Here is an 18,317-nt window from a genome sequence, read left to right as displayed (position 1 = left end):
CGAAGCGTGTCCTGTCGCCCAAACTCAATTTGGTGTGTCCCGCACCGTCGACCGTGACACGCCTTATTTGGACTGCCAGACCCGATGTTGAATCGGCCATGCATCAGGACAGGCAGTCGGACCAAACAATCACTCTGATTGGCTGTTCAGCTAGCGAATCAGTGCATGAGAAGCGAAACGGAAGTGAGGGACGTAAACAAACGATTTAAGAAGGCACACACAGACTGCTATTCATTTTCATCTCATTATGGCGATCTGGAATGACGGAAACGAAGACCTGCTCATCACATTGATCCAGGAGAGGCCAGCTCTGTACGACATCACAGAGAAAAGGTACTCGAACCGAGTAGTGAAACCCGACTCTGGCCAGAGATTGAAACGCAACTTGGTTTCTCGGGTAAGATTATCTTTTTCATCAATTGAGCTCTTTAGCAGATATTGTTGGCTTTTTATTGTTTGCCAGCGTACAGTGACGTTAACGTGAAATGTAATTTGTTATTTCAACCTTGTGTTTTCTTGTTATCTTGTTGCTAGCTGTTGCTAGCTGTGCAGTTTGGCACTGCATATAGATATGAATTGGACATGCTAACTAGCCACAATGCTTACATCGTTTATTTGTGTGCTTCAGAGAAAGAGCTGAGGAAGAAGTGGGATTCTCTGCGAACCCAGTACACCCGGTACAGGAGACTTGCCCCTTCGGGTGGTTGTGGAGCACCAAAGACGGGCAGACAGCAGTGGATCATAACCAGGCTGCAGTTTGCACACGCTATTTGTTGTTGTTTATATCACGCAGTCTGTTCTTCTTCTCTGTCTTCCGGTTGTTGCCTATTTTTAATGACGAATACACACTACCGCCGCCTGCTGGTAAGGAGAGTTATTGCCACTCACGCACTGAAGTCTTTGCGGTGTGTTCCCGTGCGACACATGGCCAAGACGCAGGAGAACACAGCAACGCAACAGCCGACGTCGGCGTCGGCGAGTCCTCTGGTGACTGCTTGGTGTGTCAGGGCCTTAATGCGTATAGTCTACACTCTACCTTTCAGCAACGTTTTAGGGATTTAGGCTCAGTCAGCTCAGGGACTGTTTGGTTACTTTAGTTTGGTAAATGAAATACATGTTTGAACTTTGTAGTAGTTCACTGTAGTTGCTGTCATAAGTCATTTGTAGACTAAGAGGCAAAAAGTGTTTTTTTTACATTTGTACTTTGTTGAGAAATGTAGACACAAGTTGGAAGGGAGCACAATAAACCTGACGAGTTTGAATTTGAGTTGATTATGAGTTAATTTTCAATTGATAATTAGCTCACAATAAGTTCACTTTAGTTACTCACACAACTTGACACAAGCCATGGGTTCAGGTCCGGACTTATAAGTCCGGACCTGAACCTGAACCTCTGGACTTGAGTCCGGACCTGAACCTGAATGTGAGTCCAGGTACGCAGCACTATGTGGGAAGAGGAGGAGAGAGACGCGTCCTAAAACCAGGAAGTAAGCTGTGCATGGCTTCCCTCCACAAAAAAAAGCAATGAGATTTCTCCATGGGATTTTAGAAAATAGCTCAAAATAAGATCTGTGGGAAACGTAGCTGTTAGATAAATGCATGTTTTGTTCAGCCGGATAATATCCACATGTCTACCCTATTTTTTATAATTTTGTAATCATAAATCTATCGATTAGATTTATGATATACTTTTGAAACTACAAGAAGATAAGGAGGACTTTTACAAAAAAGTAATAGAGATTTTTGTCCAGAAGGATAGGCAAATGGACTTCATCTTCAAGTCAAGGTAAGACCGCAATTTTATTGAAAATGGGATCTTACTAAGAGAGAACAATTCAATATTTAAATGATAAAATTACATTTTTTGGGTATCCTTTTGTTGAACTGTCTGTTTAAAATTAATCGAAGCATCAGACAAAAAAGCTTTTGAAAATAATACTATATTTAGATTTAGGTCAAAATATAATATTTGTAAACCTAAAGAGTCAGTGCCAGTGCCTCACCAGCCATGCACCTCACTGCAGAAGCTTATATATAGACATCTAAGTTTTTTGTGCCCCACCACTTTTTGTACATAAAGAAACGCCACTGCGAACACAGGAGGGATTGGCTGTCTACAAATAAAGACGGCTCATTTTAATTCTCCCCAAATATATTGAGGCTGAACCTGAACTTTGAATTCTCTGCTCCCATCATAATCTTGGAAATCTTGTTAAAATTGTGAATGCAGAATTAAAAATACTATGAAACTGGTTTGCAGTTAATACATTATCCCTTAATGTGGCCAAAACAAATTACATGTTATTCAATACAAAGTCTGAGAGTAGAAATGACTGCATTATACGGATTTGCAATACAGAGATAGAAAAAGTTGGTGCATGTACATTTTTAGGACTGCTTGTTGACGAAAAACTCAATTGGAAGCACCATAATCAATTATGTACAGACTAAACTGTCAAAAACAATAGGTATGTTGTATCATACTAAGAACATTCTTGAAGAAAATATACTCTTTATAACAGTCTATTTCTCCCTTACCTTTACTACTGCTCCGAAATATGGGGAAACACGTACTCAACAAATCTACAAAAAATAATAACATCCCAAAAAAAAGTATTACGAATAGCCTGTGGTGTTGGTAAATATGAACACACAACTCCCATATTTAAAAAAACTCAATCGATTAAAATGTGTTGACATAGTACAGCTTAAAACAGTACTGATTATGCACAACATTTTCCATAAGGAAACCACAGCGTGAACATATGAATGTAAAAAAAGTCATTTGAAAATAAGTGTTCACAATGTTTATATGCAATTATGCATATATTATTATTATTATTATTCATTTGCCAAGTACCTATGTATATATTTATATATAGTATTTTAATTTCCAAAAAAATATAGTTGAAACTGCTATTGACATGTGCAGAAAATGACCCTATATATAGTTTTCGTATATATATATATATATAAATATATATGCATTTATTGTTTCCTGCACTAAACTTTTATTACATTTTTTCTCCTGTTTTCTTTATTTCTTTGTACTCCTTCATTTCTATACGTTTTTGACGCAATAATGCCGCTGTATTAGGATGATGCACGGGAGGGCTACTTTCCACAAGCGTCTACTAATTTTGTTCATCTTTGTTTGTATGAATTAAACTTTTTTTGTTTTTTGGATGAATACAAAAAAATAATACTTTCAGCTTGGGGTCCCCTAGTGGCCGCGGGGGCCCTATGCCCCGCATAGTCCGCATATAGGAAGAAACGGCCCTGTTGATAGGTGTGTGCGCTGTCTTTCATTTTGACACGCAGAAAAATGTTATAATAAATAATATAATAATATAATAATAATAATAATAAATAATATATCCGCCTTCTTTCATTTATCTTTCCATTCCCACAACAATATACATAAAGAAATGACATATTTTGGACATAGTTCGAATGGTGATTAATCATGATTAATACATTTTTGAACTGTGATTAATCTGATTAAAAATTGGAATCGTTTGACAGCCCTAATAAAAACAGCTCAATATTTTAGGGAATAGATAGCCCAGTGGGTAGAGCCGGCGGCCCGAATGCGGCGATGTCCTCCGCGCAACTGGTTCAAAGCCCGGAATGGATGTATTTTAATCATTGTTTTTCAACTTTAATAACTGATAAAAGGCCCTCTCCTCCCAAAAAAATGTCCACCACTATCTAGTCTCTTCTCAATAACCCAATACACACAATTGTCAATCTTTAATTGCAAATAGAATATGATATTTTCAATGAACCTATTTCCGACACAATTGTCCAAGGTTCGATGCTTCATTCAAAGCGTCATTTTGCCATCACTAGCTATTGTCACACACACACACACACACACACACACACACACACAACACACACACACACACACACACACACACACACACACACACCACACACCACACACACACACACGCACACACACACACACACACACGCACACACACACACACACACACACACACACACACACACCACACACACACACACACACACACACACACACACACAGAGCCGAGCTTGAATGACACAATCACACGTTTATTTCCATGCAACTCTCTGATTGGTCTGGTGTCATGCCTCCGTTGCATTCACTGAACACGGGAAATTACACTCCTACCGTCCTCTCTTGTGTCATGATGAAGTTCACGTAAAGCACGGTCAATGTACCCTAGGCCTGTTATATTATATTATTGTCCGGGGCTAGCCGTCACACTGCCTGATTTTAAAGCGCTTCTTAAAACCCACCTCTTCTCCTTAGCGTATTAACATATTTTAGAGTGTAGAAGTTAGAAGTAATGTTTCCTATCTTTCCCGTGGAACATTGAATGCAGCATTAAATGGGTCCGTTGATGACAAATGTGACGTCAGCGGCTCGGCTCACCTTTACCTGTGTGCGCGCTCACGAACAGCAGTTACGCGTGGACATGCGGAAGTGAACGCCAGCAGCCAGAGTTCCTGTTGGAGCAGTGAGCCGAGGGATGGTGAACATGTGAGGGAGAATACTGCCTTTCAACCCGGGACACAACATGTTCTTCAGGACCGCCGAGGTAGGCCCTGGCCCGGGAAACGGCTGCTTACACTTGTATTGAAACGTTACAGTTACACTGCTGACCATTGCGTGTCCCTGTCCGAGATCACGGACTTCAGTAGTTCTGATTTAAAGGACGTGTATTCTTCTGTCTAACCGAGAAGCACTGACCAGTCATTCCGGTTTAAGAATTAAAAAGAGGAACACTGTAGAATATTTGAATCACTCAGGAACTTCTCTTTATTTTCAACAAGAAATCTCCTTAAAATACTAAGAAAACATATTTTATTTACTGTCCACAGTAGCCTACTGAATGTATGTAAAGCGACTAACAAATGACATGACATGTAATGTAATAACGAAGCAGATGAACACTGCGTGTGTGCAGTGGGTCAGAAATGGAACCCGTTTATCAGCAGGAGCAGTGTACACACCCTGCTTGAGTTTCGAGAGAGAGAGAGAGAGAGAGAGAGAGATCTCAAACTGTAAAGAGTTCCAACGAACCAAAAACAAGCTGTGACCAACCCAAAGGATGAGTTAAGATTTCGACAATAAATTCAATGTGCAAATACACTATACTTAAGTACACATTTGAGGTACTTGTACTTTACTTGAGTATTTACATTTGTGTTACTTTGCACTTCTATTCCACTTGAATTCAATAAATCATGTAGGCCCTACTTTAAGACCCACATTTATTTAATACCTTTAGTTACTTTCCACCTTTACCAGGCTTCATAACAAAACACATCATACATTATATATTACTCTGAAATGGACCAATCTGCTCCATGACTACTTTGACTTTTTACTTTTCTACTTTAAATTGAGTAACATTTTGAATGCAGGATGCAATATTTAACTTTTTAACAGAGTATTCCTTCACTCTGGTACTTTTACTTTTACATTAGTACTAGATCTGAGTACTTGACTTCTCCCACCACTGCACACCTGACGTGATTACGTTACTCAAATTAGACACACAATAGACATTAGAGCTACAAATTATGGAAGTGGGAAACTGTGCATTTCTCCAAATGAATGTGATGCCTCTTGGCCAGATGTTTGGCCAAGTGTTCGGACAGATTGTTCGGATAATTGCTTGTGTTTCCGAGCTAACGCAGAAAAACAAATGGCAAACGAGCATTGTCCACATGGAGCCTTAGTTAGGGTAACTCCAGAACGCTGCGCAGATCTCTGTGTGCACGACGCTGCAGCGTGAGAGAGAGCTGCCGCGCACACAGAGCAAGAATAATGAGATTGCAAGTTAGAAACAGAGTTGGTTCGATTAAATGTAGGTAACTTTTATGTAGCAATAATAAATATGAAAGCTGTTTTATATATATTTTACATTTCTCCAGTACCGATAACGTCGGAGCAGTATGGGGGGAAAAAAACATATTATATAGCAGGCTCATAATTACTTTCTACAGATCTTTGTAGAGATTTGTAAATTTAAAAGGTTTCTTGAAAAGTCCAGCTCACTAGTTTTACTTCTGAAAGATGATTGTGACCCGTCATATATCAAATATTCTTAATTGTGAGATCCATGGCTTACCTAATTGAACAACAGCATAAGGGGAGAAGAGTCATGAAGTTAGAAAAGATAGTCGGTAAGGTGTGTTATGGAGCAATACCATTAGCCATCATAAGCTCACTTGTCACACCAGAGCAGTGTGCTTCAACTATAATGAATTTCACTTGAGGATGATTGTGTTATTTATTTTCTGTGTGTGTGTTACAGGAAAGTTTGGAGCTGTCGGACAGACAAAAGGAGGGTTACAGCACTGAGCCTTTACTTCCTTCATTGGTAAGTATAAGCGTCATCAGTAACATGCAAACAGAGAATATATCTGCTCATATGAAAGGATTCTTTGACCCTGCATGGACAGAGAAACCTGCGTGTGGTGCTGTTAGACAAACAGAGAGTGTCATCCTAAAGGCCCTTCCGTCATCATACATTAGACCGGGCTCTGTCTTTGCATCTTATTGATTGTGCTCTCTGTTCTATCATGGTGTAACTTTGAGCTGAGTTAAACCTGACAGACCCCAAATCTGAAACATGGACCTGCACACAACTAAACATGTGTAAACATCCAAACCTGCTTCTTGGGACAGAGCCCAGCTTCGATGAGTGGGTATGCTTGCTAGCACCACGCTATGACACATACATCAGACAGGATATACTTAAGATGAGGCCCAACACAGCCTGCGTGTAGGGAGGGGCGGCCCTGGTTAGTTGAACTAGCAAACCAACTAAACGGTTTGCTGTTTGAAAGTATTACAGTCTGACTGTCCCACTAGTAACATATGCACATTTCTCCATAAATATATATTTTTTTACATTTGATATTTTTCAGTAATTGATCTGGCAACATAGCACCGTAGATAAAGGCTTATAAAATGTGAGTTTCTCTCGTGTTACCAGCGAGTATATCTAATGAATAACAGTCCTGAAATAATACTTTTATCACACATTATTTTACATATTATGTATTCACTGTGGCGGCTAAATTCCCATTAATTGAGTCACCAAGAGTCTAAACTTGGCTTTATGCTTTGACGTGTTTTCAAGAAGTTGAAAAGTTGATGGCGTTAATTAGACAATTAAATCCACAATAACTTATGTAGGACCAAACCAACCTGGTATCACGGCTAGACGTGAACATGTCCCGTTGGTCCACTGGGAGACGTCAGTGTTAGGGATTCATTTTGTCTTTACTCCTAGACATTTAACATTATTTTGTGGTGTGACCATGTACGACCATCCCTGCTTCTAATCTCCCGTAAGGAATGTGTTAATGCTGTCGTATGTTGATACTAGGGTTTATGGCCTGACACCAGTGGGCACAAGGGGGGTTTTCTAAGCTCCAGAGACGTGAGAGACATCTCCTGTGTCTGCAGATGTGTTTACGCCCATCCCCAATATGTGGATTTGACTCTCTGTAAACTAGTTAAAAGGTCTACCAAGATGCGAGGCTGATCAGATTTGACATTGCAAACCACCCGTGCAGTCAGAACCTTTGACTGTGTGACTTGTGATGTGAATTTCTCCGGCCGATGCTTGTATTAAATATCAGTGTTTGACATCAGAACTCCTGCTCGTCCCGTGTCTCCTTCATGAGTCGGTGACTCCCACTGCATTGCTACACAGAAGTTTCCACCTGGGTATTTGGAGAAATACCCGGGTGTTGACAAGCAAGCCTCCATCACGATTTTTGGTTCACTATAACACAACAGTTTGTGGAGAATACGAAGATTTGTTCAGGTCTCACCAGGGAAATGTTTATATACTATGTATGTTACTAAAGAAGTTTTAGATTGGCCAGTGTCCATGTAAAGTATCGTCATCTCTCGGAGTGAAAACAGTATTTCCGGTGTTGGCGTTTTCATAGTAACGTCGTTTCTAGGGGCGTAGCTCACGCTTCATATACCCGGAAATTAGTAATCTCATCACTGTCGGTTGATTTTACAGTGATATCTGCAGTACTCATCAAATAAAAAAAAGTTGTGGATAGAACGAAGACATTACACTACCCATGATCCTCTGGAATCGTTGAAGCTCTGTGATTGGATGTGTTACTCGCAATGCATTTCGGGAGACGTAGTTGAAACGATAAATAGAACAAAAAAATGTGTTGAAAAGAAAATCATACTTAATGTGATTGCTTTTCCCTTTGAAAGTCATCACATAAATGCATTGTAATAAACGGTTCGGCTGCATTAAATATTACACATCTGACGTGGTTTCTTTATTTATAGGGCCTTGGGGCTTCATTTATAAAGCAATCTTTGCGATTTATAAAAAACAAACTTGACTGGAAAATGTGCGTTCCTCCACGCAAACTCTTGACCCACGCATACGCACAAAAGAGAGATGAGACGTTGGAAGAATGGAGAGAAATATGTGAAAATAATAACATAAATAAAATGTTACCTCTCATTTATCATATGTGAAGAATCCATTTGCAAAAATTGATTTAAGCCAATCTTAATATGATTAACCCTTGTGTGGTGTTTATATTTTTGTTATTCAGCCAGTGTTCGTGGGTGTGGTGGACCCGCTGCCTTTTTGGGTTTCAATTCAACACAATCAAACCATTTTATGTTAAAATACTCAACATATGTTTACTTCATCCCAATTAAAAGCATTATAAACAGCATATATGGTTAATATTTGCCCTTTTACATTTGTTAGATCACATTAATTAATTAAAGTGCTACTCGTTTTGTTGCCCGCTGGTCCTGTGGCTCGTCTTTTTTTCCCGTAACTACCTGATGCTCAATCTCATCCTCTTCTTCAAAGTCACTGTCAGATCCTTACATTCTGAAACCTCTTCCTCTATATCAGGGGTATTCAACTCAAATCCAACGAGGTCCAGTTAGAGAAAATCTCCCCATGCAAAGGTCGGAACATCTAAATGTCTAACTTGCTTTATGAATTAGTGTGATATATATTGAAGTAGCTGTAGCTTATCAACGTCTGCATGTCATCAACAACTGACTGCCAATCAAATAAAGAAAGTACAATTCATAAACACAATATTTATTGTCAATTAACATTGAACTCTACAGATATACAGTAAAATACTGTGGATATGTGTAATGTTCCTCTCGGGCTGCATTTAAAAATAAATAAAATAGCTTTTGAAAATATGTGCATCTTAAAAGTGCTTAATTTTAGATAAATAAAATAAAGTGTAGCAGCAGCTTGAGTTTCCCTTTTTCTTTGTTAACCGTTTCACATCATGACTTAACAGTTTCAGCCGATTATAGAACAATATCAGTCTTTACAAATCATAACAATTGAACAGTTTTAAAGTTTCTCTTTCTTTCCCTCTTATATTTGTCATGGCTTGGCTCTCAGCCACAACAAACGCGCGACAGAAAACGAGGGCGTGAATAGAAAAAAGAGTTTATTCACTGCTGCTGAAGGACACAAACAGGCGAAACAAACGACGAAACAAGAGGTCAGCTGGTCGTGGCTGATCGCGTTGTATCCTCCTGCCAGAGAGAGAGAGAGCGAGATCCGGCCCGGTCCTTTATCCAGCTAGCTCCAGCCGCCAGGTGTCCTCAATCCCAGCTGATAGACCAAAGGGTAAACCTTAAAGGAACATACACACACCAGAGATAACAAGGCAGGGGTCGTCACATATTGCAGTCCCTCACTCACTTGTTTTTGTTCAGTGCGAGAATTGAGCTTGTCCTGCCAGGAGTTTAGATCTGGACTGAAATGGAGTCAGGGCCATTCTCATACACACATGCAGGTGCTCATTGGTTAGCCTCGGTTAGCCTACCCAGGAACAATAATTAGTTTTAATTTTGATCCTGGTGGACTGATCATATTGGGCTCTGAGACTGCTTATTTGTTGTGACCTCAGTTCTGACTTGAGAGGGAGTGTTTTGTCTCATAGTGGCGTTTTGGCACTTTTAATGAGCGCCACGGTCTCTGAACAAATGAGACACACTGGCTCTGTGCTCCCAGTGGGCAGGATGAACATGAATGAGTCCGTCCACTCAGGGTTAAAAGCTCTGTTCTCACTGTCCACTTTCCTTTTCTTGGAGAGCGCTATGTGTAATTATTTGTCTCTCCCTGTCTGCCGCTAACACGCCTGTTCGCTCTCTTCTCCGCTTCTCTCCCTGTATCGCTAACTATTCTCTTCACTCACTTTCCTCTCCACTTCTCTCTGCCGCGCTCTCATCTCTTCTTCTGTGTTTCTCTTCTTCTGTGTTTCTCTCCCTGTATCGCTCTCTCGTCTCTTTCAATCAATAGGATACGGCTGTAATAGGCCTAAGGCCTTTTAGTCGCTCATAAATAAATAAGTAGATCACTGATTCTTTATTTACTATGGATGCTGGCAACAGTCACAAAGTGATTGGTGATGTTTGACAGGATTTGAGACAGTTAACAGTCTTGGATGTGACAACGCTTTCTGGTAGATCATTCCACAAGTCAACCACACACAGGCTGAAAAAGTTGCGGCGGATAGCCAGTCTTGAGTACTGTTTCTTCAACTTGAGGCAGTGTCCACGAGTCCCGGTGTTATAATCCCGTTGTAGTGGGCATGATGTTTTGTAGATGTTGTGGAGATATTTGAAAACGTCGATCATATCTCCCCTCGCCCTTCTATAATACATACTTGGGATTTTAAGACTTTGCAGTCGTTCTTGATATGGTAGGTCCTTTAGTTCTGGAACCAGCTTCGTTGCCCTTCTCTGTATTTTCTCGATGAGCTCAGCATCCTTTTTGTACATGGGGGACCAAGCGACATTCCCATACTCGAGGAGTGGCCGTACAAGAGAGATGTATAAACTACGTCAGAGTCCAAATAAGTGTATGATCTGCGGATCATTGCTAGGATACCATTCGCTTTGTTACTTGCCCAAAGGATATGGTCACTAAATGTCAGGGTATTATCAACATTCACACCAAGGTCCTTTTCATTCTGCATCTCGGATAGGTTTATAGTGTTTGAATTATCACTCATATTTTTGATTCAGAAAACCTAAGTGCATTACTTTGCACTTTGCTGCATTGAATTTGAGCTGCCAACACTCGGACCATCTTTGCATTTCTCTGAGATCTGACTGGAGTTTTTCTGCATCCTCTTTACACTTAATTTCCTTGAAGACTTTAGTATCATCTGCAAACATCTGGACCATGGAGCTCACATTATCGGGTAGGTCGTTGATATAGAGGACAAACATCGCACGACCCAGGACACTACCTTGTGGAATTCCACTGAGAACTGGGCACCATCCAGATGGTTTCCCGTTAACAAAGACTCTCTGTCGCCTGTTTTTGAGAAAGTCTGAGATCCAGGTGAGTATGTCTTCACGGATACCATATCCATTGAGCTTCTTCAGTATTCTTTTGTGAGGTACAATATCAAATGCTTTCTGGAAATCCAAATAAATGGCATCGAGACTTCCTCTCTCGTCCAGGGTACGAGACCATATGTCAAGGCAGGCCAGGAGCTGGGTTGAATAGGATCTGCCCTTGACGAAGCCGTGTTGGCGGTCTGATAATAGGTTGTTTGAGTCAAGATGTTCTATGACAGCGTCACGCACCAAGGATTCAAGGAGTTTGCATACTACTGCTGTAAGGCTGACGGGCCTATAGTTTCCAGGATTGTTTCGGTCACATTTTTTGAATATAGGAGTTACATGACCATCCTTCCAAGGCTGTGGTACCACACCTTCATCAAGCGATTTTTTTAAATATAGTAAGTAAGGGTTTATCTAGTTCGTCACACAGTTCTTTGAGAATCCTGGGATAGATGCCATCCGGTCCTGATGCTTTTGAGGCATCTAAGTTCGATAGTTTTTTATGGATGTCCTTTGATATGAAGTCCAATTTATTGAGTGTAGTGTTAAATAGCCTGTCCTGGAAGTCTGGTATTGATGAGGTATCCTCCTTTGTGAACACACTAGCAAAGAAGGAATTTAGTGTATTGGCTTTGTCCTTGTCATTTTGAGCCAGGCTGCCATTAGCCTTTTTCAGATCTCCGACTGTGGCATTGACTTTTAGCTTGCTTCTGGCATATTTATAAAAAGCTTTCGGATTCTCTTTGGCTTCCTTTGCAATTTTTCTTTCATGCTCTCTTTTAGCTTTCCGACATTCCCATTTAACTTGGTTGCACAATTTTGCATAGGAACAACGGTCACTCTCTGTACCAGATAACCTTTGTAAGGTGTAAGCTGCACTTTTTGATTTGATTTGATGTTTGATTCTATCATTTATCCATTCTGGAGTAGAGCAATTTTTCTTACTTTTTCCCGATGACATAGGGATGTGCCTCTTGCAACTTGTTAGGATTTTTTCTTCCATGGCATCCCACTGTGCTGAAGCTGACTTGTTTTCAAAGGTCTGTGCCCAGTCTGTCCCAATCATTTCCTGTTTCAGGCCTTCATAATTTCCTTTATCAAGGATGAGCTTGCGGTTTGGATTATCCCATATCTCATGGTAGCATAGACATTTGAAAGACAGGCAGTCATGGTGACTTTTTCCTAGTGGTGCTTCATGGCTTAGATCCTCAACCATTCCCTCCTCATTTGTGATAATTAGGTCAAGCACGTGTGGGGTTTGGTTTCCTCTTGCATGAGTTGGTTTTGTTACATGTTGAAATACGTAGTGGTCTCTCAAGCATTCAAGGAACATGGATGCAGGGTGGTTTTCACTCTCTGGTGCCCGTATGGGTTGCCAACCAATTTCAGGATAGTTAAAGTCTCCCATAATTAAAACGTGGCTGCGGTTTAGTGAGGAAGATTCTTCAACTAAACTTCTAGTTTCAGAGTTGCCGATATTTTTGACAGTTTAGTGACCGGTAAACACATCCAACCAGAAGACGGTCCGTATTGCAGAGTTGTATTTCACACCACACAGATTCTGTAGATGTACAGCCCTTCAAGTTCTTAGGTACTGCTCTGAGGTAGGATTTAGTGTAGATACAGACACCTCTTCTACCCTCATCTAGATTGCTGAAAATGTCATATCCACTGATTTTCAATTCACATAACTGGATTGGTACTTGTGGGTTTTTTGGAAGTGCTTCACTAATAGCTATAATATCTGGGTCATTTTTATCAATGTTTGCTACCAGTTCATTTCTCTTATTCATAACAGAATCTGCGTTAGTCTAAAGATATTGAATGCCCTTAGAAAGTCCTCTACTACTCTCTGAGTTGTTATTATTTATGTATGTGTGGGTTCTGTCTTGTTTTAATTTGGTTTGAAAACAACTTTCATCCCACACTGGTCCTTGTATTTTGAACCGCCACATTTTCGTTCCGTCCTCTTCCATTTTGATTTTTGCTTTCTTGACAAGGTCGTTCCTCTGTTCCCGTTCTTCTTTGGAGAGGTTGTTTGCCACACTTATAACTTGAACTTTGCTGATGCGTTCTTCAATTTGTGGAGACTTGACATTATTTTTCCTTTCTCGAAAGTGGAATTTGTGGTAATCAGCATTGGTCTGTTTTTTTCCGGTTCTTGAGTCCCGAGGCATATCACCTTTGATGCCAAAACCCCTTCGATTTCCAACTCGTTTTTTATCAGATCGTTTATCCAGGAATGCTTCTTTCACAACTTCGCCGTCTTTGAAAGACTTCATTTGTTTAGCAAGAACGTGCCTGACACGATAAGATGCTATGGTAGCAGCCTTGCTCTTGTTGTTGGGCCTGGTGGAAATGGACTGCTGTGCATTTAGCTGTCCTTTCAGGCCCCTCCCCTTTTGGGAGCGTAGGGCAGAATTAGGAGGGAATTCCGTCTCGTAGCGTTTGTGCACTGTTTTGAAATGCCGCTCCTAAATTACCCTTCTTCGATAAAGCCACGCTCGCATTGCAGATGAGACAGATGGACTTTGAATTGGAATAGATACAAAAATAATCATCCTCCCACTCGGAGTGAAAATTATATATTTTGGGCTTTTTTGCTTCTGCCATAATTGCGGTCTTGTGTGTGTGTGCGGACTGTCACTCCTGTTGACACGGACAACGTCAGCAAAATAGTGCCCACTGCCCACCAGCCACGCCCCGACACATGGGGTCACGCCAATCACAAAGCTTTGATGCGTTCAAGTGCATTATTCTGGCACAGGAAGATTATGTTATAGACAGGGGTGCACATAACTGGTACGCATGCACGGCAACAATCTGAAATGCGTACCGTCACTTGTGTCACAAAGCGCATTTGCGTACCGACGTACTTGTGAAGCTTTTCCAGAAGGCGGTTAGATCACTGGACGACAGAGTCGGTCTCCGTGTGCACAGACGGGCTGCTTTTAACGTCGGTCTGTACAACGGAATTGTGCCGAAACTACGCCAACCGGCAGCGGAGGGAGACTCCTGCCCTTCACTGGAGAACTGCGCTAAAACCGCTGATCACAACGTTCAAGCTCTGTGGTCATGAAGTACTCCACTAGCCCTTGATGTTCGCGATACAGAGGGCTTCATCAAATAACTTTGAGTGGAGCCAGAAGTTGGAGTACCCAACACTGACTCCAGGTACTCATCTGAGTACCTCACTGAGAAAGTTATGTGCACCCCTGGTTATAGAACATTAACGATAAAACAGAATATTGTTGTTCTATTTTTAGACAAATCTCGCGATCGACTCGGAATCTCCGATCGCGATCGACTGGTTGGGCACCCCTGCTCTACATCATCATCAAATGGTTCTCTTCCTAAATCATTTGCAAGGCCCTCTGAGCAGAGAATTGTTTGGCCATCTTGATCAGTTGTGATAAGGACCCAAACTGGCGAAGCTTTATTTATTTCCTTAAAATAGGTTGAAAAATGACTTTCAGGCATTTAACGGTTAGATATTGTAATTCTGATTCCATAGATGTGTCTCCCATCACCTAACACCACTGACTATTCTCTCAACTCAGTGTTTACATTCTAAAGAAAATCAATAATATCCTTAAAAACTACAAGTACCATTATATCAGCTTTGTACCGTGATGCAAAACGACAACATATTTGTAGTTTATTTTTGGTATGCAAAGAGCTGTTGTGATAAGGGTTTTAGAAAAGCCTATCTATCAATTTGATCAATATGAAAATAAGCCAAATTACTATTGATACTGCAAGGAGACGTATTGTGTGAAGAGAAATGAAAGATGTTGTTTAAATGCGTTATATTTATGATCCACTTCATGCATTCAGTTTTGTTGTCAGAGGGCTTCCAGTTTTTCCAAATTGTCTTCTCATCAGGGCTCTATAAATAGAGAACTACGGCAGATATGTAATATTTAATGCAGCCGAACCGTGTATTACAATGCCGTAATGTGATGACTTCCAAAGAGAAAAGCAATCACGCGGAATAACCATGGGCGTCGTCTGGGGTAGGCATCCGGGGCTAAAGTCATGGGTAGTGTAATGTCTTTGTTCTATCCAAAACTCAGAGGGACATTTTTGTCTCGTCGAAAGGGAAAAACACAAAAGCATTGAACACAATTAAAACCAATGAATGTTGTGTAATTACAGTAAGGACACACTGGTGTTTTTTTATTTGATGAGTACTGCAGATATCACTGTAAAATCAACCGACAGTGATGAGATTACTAATTTCCGTGCTTTGCAGCGAGAGCTACATCCCTAGCAACCACGTTACTATGAAAACGCCAACACCGGAAATACTGTTTTCACTCCAAGAGATGACGATAACTTTACATGGACACTGGCCAATCCAAAACCTCTTTAGTAACATATGTAGTATATAAACATTTCCCTGGTGAGACCTGAACAAATCTTCGTATTCTCCACAAAATGTTGTGTTATAGTGAACCAAAAGTCGTGATGGAGGCTTGCTTGTCAACATCCGGGTATTTCTCCAATGGTTGACAATCCTGTGACGTTTTGAGGTGGTGAAATCGTGTCATCCTGACGTTTCCCAGTGGACCAACGGGACATGTTCACGTCTAGCCGTGATACCAGGTTGGACCAAATGGTCGTTAGAAAGAATATCAGCGCAAGCTCACCCTGGTCAAATGTTAACATTAGTTTATTTTATTAAACGTTACATTTTCCAAATCTCTCTCAGCTGACTGTATATGGTCCTACAGCATCTCTAGTAACAGTCTGCTGCACCATAGAATGTCCAAATGGACCAGTCAGACGTGAGTATTCCATTAAGCAATGCAGAGATGTTTGACCAAAACCTGTTTTGCAAAGATCTGTAGTGCATTTGACTGATTGCATTGATCTTTCATTTGTTTTATTTTTCTCTTTCCTTTATCTGGACCAAACTAAGTCTAATACTTATTTTGAGCTGCTTAATAATGTTGAACAATATGTTGTTTTTTGAACAGCCCACCCAGAAGACATATGACTATGTACTGGTGGCCCATCAGGTGGATGATGAAAGGGACCAGAAGGCTCAGAGACAGAGAGCCTTCATCCAGAAGCTAGAAGAGAAAAACATCACAGTTAAAGTGAGTCTGCCTCCGTTACACATTACATATCATTATCTGAGGCTTTTACCCAAAGTGACTTACATACACTCAACACCGTAGACAATTCTTTAAAACACTGTGACCTGACACCTGACTCGATGTACTGATAAGGATTGTATGAATCAAAGAAGACAAAGTGTCCTTTATTGTGTGTGCTGTTTTTGTGTGTTAGAGGATTGAACATGATGACAAAATGTTTTTTGGCATCCGTGCTCCCAATGAGATGTTCAAAGACTACCAGTACCTGCTCAAAGTCTCTGACTCCTGCAACTGGTGTGGAGATGTAAGGGGCTCTGTCACCCAGGCTACCAGGTAATATAAACATATAAATATAGATTTGATTGTATCACTGCTCTGACCGAAGTCCTTGTTTAAGGAGAAACAGCATATTTGTTCCTGTATGCACACTGATCAGAGGGCATCAGATGAATGCTGCTTCATAAAATTCTTCCACATGAAAGTCTGCAGCAACTTTGAGCAATAACACCACTTCAACTGCCTTGCTTTTTTTCTTAAACAGATAGTACTGCTCTGCAGAGGTGTGGAGTCAGACTCGAGTCACCAATTTGATGACTTTGGACTCGACTTGACAAAATCACAAAACACTTGCGACTCGACTTGGACTTGAACACCAATGACTCGGGACTTGACTTGGACTTGAGCCTTCTGACTTGAGGTGACTTGATCATTTAATTCAGAGGTCTCCAACACGCCGATCGCGAGATGCCGCTAGAAGAGAAGACTCCCGTCGGGGAGAGCAGACTCTTCAGCCGCTCCTACTCTTGCTGAGAATCCTTGCAGGCAGGGGCGGGACTTTATTTTGCCGGGCCAATAATATGCGAGGACACAGTAGGATCATACCATTATGTGAAAGAAGGGTGGGGGGCAGACGCTCCAAAGACAGCAGGTGTAGTGGTACAGGCCAGCTACAGAGCGACAGGGAGACGGGGAGCCGGATTTAAATGCAAGCGCGTGGGTCAAGACATTTGCGAAAACCGAAAAAGAAGCAGCATCTGGCTGCATTTCAATGATATTGGAGAAAGCAAAGCTGAGTGCAGGATTTGTAAAATGAAAATAACCTTCAGAGCAGGGTTTTTTTTTGATAACCACTCAGGATTGATTGTCAGAGGTGGGAGAAGTTCAGATCTTGTACTTGAGTAGAAGTACCAGAGTGTAGGAATACTCGGTTACAATAAAAAGTCCTGCATTCAAAATGTTACAAGTAAAAGTACAAAAGTATTATCATCAAAATATACTTAAAGTACCACCTGCAGAGGGATCTAGACTCAGGTGTTCTCTTCCCCATAGAGACCGCCTCGCTGCACATTATCCCTTGCATAAAGATATATTGTGGTCCCTTACAACATGTTGTACACAGTGGAAATAAATGGTTACCTCAACATCAGGGATCTTATACATTAAACTCCTTCTGAATCAAACCGTCACGGTAGCCTTACCTTATTGTTCCCTCTTAAAATAGAAAAAAACACGTTACTTTACCAGCAGAGAGAAAATGGATTATTACATTATTAATGTGACTAATAAAGAGCAGTTTGATTATTAAGTATTATTCTGTTGATGGATGTCATTACATTTGGTGAAAAACACATAAGGACTTGTTTAAGACTCGTTTTGTCAAAGTTTAGGACTTGGACTTGACTTGAACTTGCCCATCCTGACTTGACTCAGACTTGAGCGCAAAGACTAGAGACTTGACTCGGACTTGCAAAACAATGACTTGGTCCCACCTCTGCTGCTCTGTGTACCCTACCATGCAATAATGCAACAAG

At 40.8% G+C, this 18,317-nt stretch overlaps 1 protein-coding gene across 2 annotated transcripts in view; it reads left to right on the top strand.

The window, feature by feature from the left end:
- The first annotated feature begins 4,399 nt into the window (after positions 1 to 4,399).
- The window catches only part of LOC117554623 (anoctamin-9-like), a 52,919-nt gene continuing 39,001 nt past the window's right edge, over positions 4,400 to 18,317 (top strand). Inside the window, exons 1-4 of one of the 2 annotated variants that reach the window (XM_034229071.1) lie at positions 4,400 to 4,592; positions 6,318 to 6,383; positions 16,384 to 16,506; positions 16,700 to 16,839. In XM_034229071.1, the coding sequence (XP_034084962.1) occupies positions 4,572 to 4,592; positions 6,318 to 6,383; positions 16,384 to 16,506; positions 16,700 to 16,839 (350 nt within the window). In that variant the 5' untranslated portion in view covers positions 4,400 to 4,571. Of the gene's footprint in view, positions 4,593 to 6,317; positions 6,384 to 16,383; positions 16,507 to 16,699; positions 16,840 to 18,317 lie in introns of those variants that run through there. The other variant, XM_034229072.1, reaches the window with a different exon arrangement.

The sequence above is a fragment of the Gymnodraco acuticeps genome, unplaced genomic scaffold, assembly GCF_902827175.1.
Source record: "Gymnodraco acuticeps unplaced genomic scaffold, fGymAcu1.1, whole genome shotgun sequence".
NCBI lineage: Eukaryota > Metazoa > Chordata > Actinopteri > Perciformes > Bathydraconidae > Gymnodraco > Gymnodraco acuticeps.
Note: the sequence above shows the minus strand (reverse complement) of the source record. Positions and strands in the feature narration are given on the sequence as shown.